The following is a 4,567-nucleotide window of genomic DNA, read 5'->3' as shown; positions in this document are numbered from 1 at the left end:
GAAACAATGAGTTCAGCTGCTTATTGCAAGGAGCAATCGCCAGGGGAGACTTAAACGCAATTACTGTAACCGTAGTGAATAGTGAGAAAACGCCAAGAACCAAAATACATGCGGGCGTATCAACAATGAATAAAAAAAAATTAAAAGCTATGAATAAAAATCGACATGAAGCGTATCAAATATTTATTTTTTTCTGGGCAACAAAGGACTATAATACATTGACAGGCATGGGAACTATTGCCAGCACGTGTCTATACAATACAGCTAAAACCGCCTCCAATTTCGGACATAATCGGACATAACAATATACCAGGTGGTCCCAAAATGTTTTTCAATGTTTTCAAACATTAAAAAAGACAATAATCAATTTATTGCTTTTATGGTGCTTCAAGGAGAGAACGAGAGGTGAAACGTATTCTGAATGGCACGACACATAAAAGCTTGTAGAAAAACAACAAAATAGAAACACAAAGACATTTCTTGGCGGGGTCTCACGTATGCTCTTCCTCACTTAAAAAAACTGAATAAGGATGATATATATAGAGAGAGAAATTGAAGTTTATTTTTATTAAATTTGTTCACTTGCTTCAATGTCGCCTCAACATGCTACAAGAGGGCTGAATTGAAATATCCCAGAGAAAATACCCCAAACTTCAGTTTTCTAAGAACCATAAAATCACATGAAGAACTAACCGAATATCCAAACCCACTAAAACAGGAGGCACCAGATAAATAAAAAAGAAGTTTCAACAGACGCACCATATTTACAATTCCCATTAAATTACACATAAATAAATATATACATACATGAACACTGATTCCCTTATATAACCGTGAATCGTGTTGAAATTCAAAAGTTCAAGTTGGTCGCTTGAAGAGGGTGAGTCTACAACTGATGACATGGAGCTATGGAGAATTTCTTTTTTCAAGTTTATTATTCACAATACTGATAAGAATTCATCCTCTTTTGCTTTTTTTTGTTGTCACACGGCTACAATCGTAGAATTAGGGTCTCTGTGTTTTCAGTCCGTTCGTTGTAGCTCATAAAAATAAGGGGAGTAGGCCTACATAAAAAAAGGTCTTCCGGATGCTGCAGGACACCTCGTCTCCCACCGGCTAGAAGTTCCTCTGTGGCGTGGCTTATTTTTTCTCTCTCTTTTGAACAGGCCTGTTTCCTATTGGTGGATGCTCGGAAGAAAACTCTTGCTTCCAATCCTCATGAATCCAAAGTAGAAGTGGTGGAGTATAAACAAACGTAAATCGGTGCGAGACCAGGAAATGGCACGTTCAACTCGATCAATAATATGTTTGATGTATTTATAATATTTATATTGGGTGGGGGCTTTGGGGCGGAGGGTGGGGGGGGTGACGACTGGGCAGCTTGGCAGGTGATGGGAATCACTTTCTGTGCTTCTCGTCTTTGTCTCCGCCTTTCGACCCGCTGTCTGAGTGACTGTTTGGGTTGTTGTTGAGGTACATTTTGTCCATGGCCTTAACGGCCTCGGTTAGGTAGTTCTGGAGGGCGGTGAGGGCCGCGCACATGGCGGGGGTCCCGAATCCGTGAGAAATGAGACTGAAATGGGTCAAGCAGCTCTGAATCCCGGGTTCAAGAATAGGCTGTGGTCGAGAATTCCCCAACGGCGAGCGGTCCTGGGAAAGCAGGTCTGTGAATTCTTTGCAAATTTGCCTAAAGGAGGGTGAAGAAAACGTCGCGTTAATTACCAGTCAGAGAGCTCAAAAAGTCCAGCTCATTATCGAGAGCTTTGATCGACAAAAAAAACATTGACACCGATGGTGATGAAATCCGCTGTCATAATAATTGACAGCTGTTTAATTATCAGGGGGCCATCATCAATAGTGCGGGACGGCCTGAGAGCTGTGTGTATATCCTGTGTGTATCCTGTTTATTTTCTTTAAATGACAGGCTAAACTAAACTATGTTTCTGCTTGATCTAATAGGAATTTGAACGAAAAGGGTTTGCATGAGCAAAGGCTGCAAATGTGTAATGCTATTTTATAGTTTGGCTTTATAATCAACACAACAGCCCATTATAGCGCCGATAATATGGTTGTAGCTCGGTTGGGCCTACTTGTGGCTGTGTCGATTAAGTCAATTCATATAGGCCTATATAAATATAACAATTAAACGGATATGAGTGAAAGATACTTAGGCTCATAATAGCCAGTGTGGGGATTTCAAATACCGGTTGGCTTGTGAAACAAATGTTTGTTAACTGAGTTAATTATGACTAAATAGGTATGGATGCAACAGGAATAAGTCAGAACAACCCGCTGTTCAGAACAACATCATAGTCAAACTGCTGTAAGTTGAATAATAGTCGTATCTGTTTTTAAAGCTATTCAGACCGGTGTTAGGTTCTGTTAAACTGCATCATACAATGTATTTACAATTCATTATGTGTGTGTGTGTGTGTGTGTGTGTGTGTGTGTGTGTGTGTGTGTGTGTGTGTGTGTGTGTGTGTGTGTGTCTGTCTGTCTGTCTGTCTGTCTGTCTGTCTGTCTGTGTGTGTGTGTGTGTGTGTGTGTGTGTGTGTGTGTGTGTGTGTGTGTGTGTGTGTGTGTGTGTGTGTGCGTGCGTGTGTGCGTGTGTTTGTGTGTGCGCGGGTGTGAGTGTGTTTAATATGCGATCTGAATTTGATCTAATGAAATAGTGATAATATGAGTGTAATAAAATGTGATAATAGCACTTACTTCGTTGCCAATAGCATATTTTTTCTTTGGACTTGTTCGTTTGGGTCGGAATGCTGACGGTTTACATATTCAGCTACTGCCTTGGCTGGAAACTCTGTCTCGCATACATAACCAAAATCCCTGGCAAGATGTACGGCTTCGCCTGAGAAAGGAAAAATCGCAATAAGTACGTCTGTGTGTCATAGGCCCCGAAGTGGCCCCGCACACCAATTAATACTGCCCCGATGACCAACTGACCAATAGAATAGAAACGCAAGGGTCCAAAGCAGGCCTTCAAACCATGACCCATTCTGTCAGACTGATGAAGCCCAAACCACATTTAGACCTCTCCAACAATAAGCAATGGTATAAAAAGAGATCTGCAAGTTGTCAATATGCCGACGCCCACAGTATAGCCATAATGCGTAATATCGTTAGTTGTGTAACACAAGGGTAAAAACAATAGCAGTGAATGAAACGCACCCTCAGATGGAACGCCAAGTCTAACCCCATGTCATTGATTACCTATGACTCGTTGCTTACATTATTGTCGTTATGATAATGCATGCATGCTCGTAGAATCCATTTTCAAAAGTAGGCTATCGTTTTCCCATTAGGCCTATATGCCTCAGCAATGAGCAGACTAATCCATCAGAGTCTTTATCAGAGTCCAAGTCTAGGGGTCACTCCTTCTTTTTCCAAGTCTTTGCCTTTAATTTCCTGAAACAGTTGAGTTTTTCCTTTTTTTACTGCCGGGTTTCCTGCCCATAAGACTGTACCCCGGAAGGACGCATGCGCCAATTAGTCTCAGAGCTGAGGGCCAGTAAACTCGTTTCCATAAAATGAAGTGGATCATAAACAATAAAGGCCCTTTAGGAAGAAAAAAGATATATCCGTTTGTCTTCGTACACTAGCCCATTCACATTGGCCCAAAAGCATCACTATACATTTCCACCACAACAACAAATATCACGTAACACACAGCAGCACCACATTTAAACGAACCCCAATGAGCGGTGTTCTTCTGCAATAATGATTAACAGGGACCAATGAACCAGCGCAGCCGTTCACCTTTAAAACCCACCACACACCAAATACCACTGCACTGAATAATATGCTTCAACTCTGCAAGCAAAATGGATTTATCCAGTGGTGGAAAATACATTTTAACACAACGACATAATTGAGTATTTTTTTCTTTAATGTGCCCATATTATAAAGGCCGGGCTTCTCAATAGGTCAGCGTCACACATTAACATGCAACAGAAAATATACACCGACATCCACAGCAATCTGTCATCAGTCCCAGGCCTTCCCGCTATGATTTTTGTAACACAAATATCACAGTTTTAAGACATCTGCGATGGATAAATAAACGAATTGTTCACACATTGCTCATAAGTAAGCCATGCCCAGCCATTAACTTGATTTCAAATTCGACCAAAACAAAAGTATACACCGAGCAAGGGATAGTGCCATGCTGTAAAGGCTTTACAATTATCAGCAGGCCTGTAGCATTCTCTCTCTCCAAACACACACATATCCTTCATGCATTATTACTTGCGAGGCAAAGTCAGTCCAAATTACACGGATGAGCGCATATGCTGATTTTGAGCGCTCTGTGCACCAAGAAACCCCTTGTTCACAGGCACCTGCTATCGCGGAACCGATAAAATGAAGCGATTCACAATGCAAACAAGAACTTACCTTCGACTAGTGACGTCAGCAGGGTAACGTTGGCCGCCTTGCGTCTGCCAGCAGGTAGATTTAAGCCAATTTTATCCAATTTCTCCCTTAAGGATCTTCCTCCATTCTTAGACTTGGCCCTATGATCAAAACACACAAAATAGAGATATGAGCATTTGGATAATCTCGC

General features: G+C 41.4%; 1 protein-coding gene across 1 annotated transcript in view; it reads right to left on the bottom strand.

Moving 5' to 3' along the window:
• Nucleotides 1–204: 204 nt before the first annotated feature.
• tfap2a (transcription factor AP-2 alpha) overlaps nt 205–4,567 on the bottom strand; it is a 9,481-nt gene continuing 5,118 nt past the window's right edge. The window contains exons 5-7 of the mRNA XM_079755252.1: nt 4,399–4,517; nt 2,713–2,854; nt 205–1,687 (exon numbers count right to left, since the gene is read on the bottom strand). Coding sequence (XP_079611378.1) covers nt 1,399–1,687; nt 2,713–2,854; nt 4,399–4,517 — 550 coding nt within the window. The 3' untranslated portion in view covers nt 205–1,398. The remainder of the gene's footprint in view (nt 1,688–2,712; nt 2,855–4,398; nt 4,518–4,567) is intronic.

This window comes from Pollachius pollachius, assembly GCF_949987615.1.
Source record: "Pollachius pollachius genome assembly, chromosome: 17".
In the NCBI taxonomy this organism is placed as follows: Eukaryota; Metazoa; Chordata; class Actinopteri; order Gadiformes; family Gadidae; genus Pollachius; species Pollachius pollachius.
The sequence above is the reverse complement of the archived record's forward strand: the minus strand, read 5'-3'. Positions and strand labels throughout refer to the sequence as shown.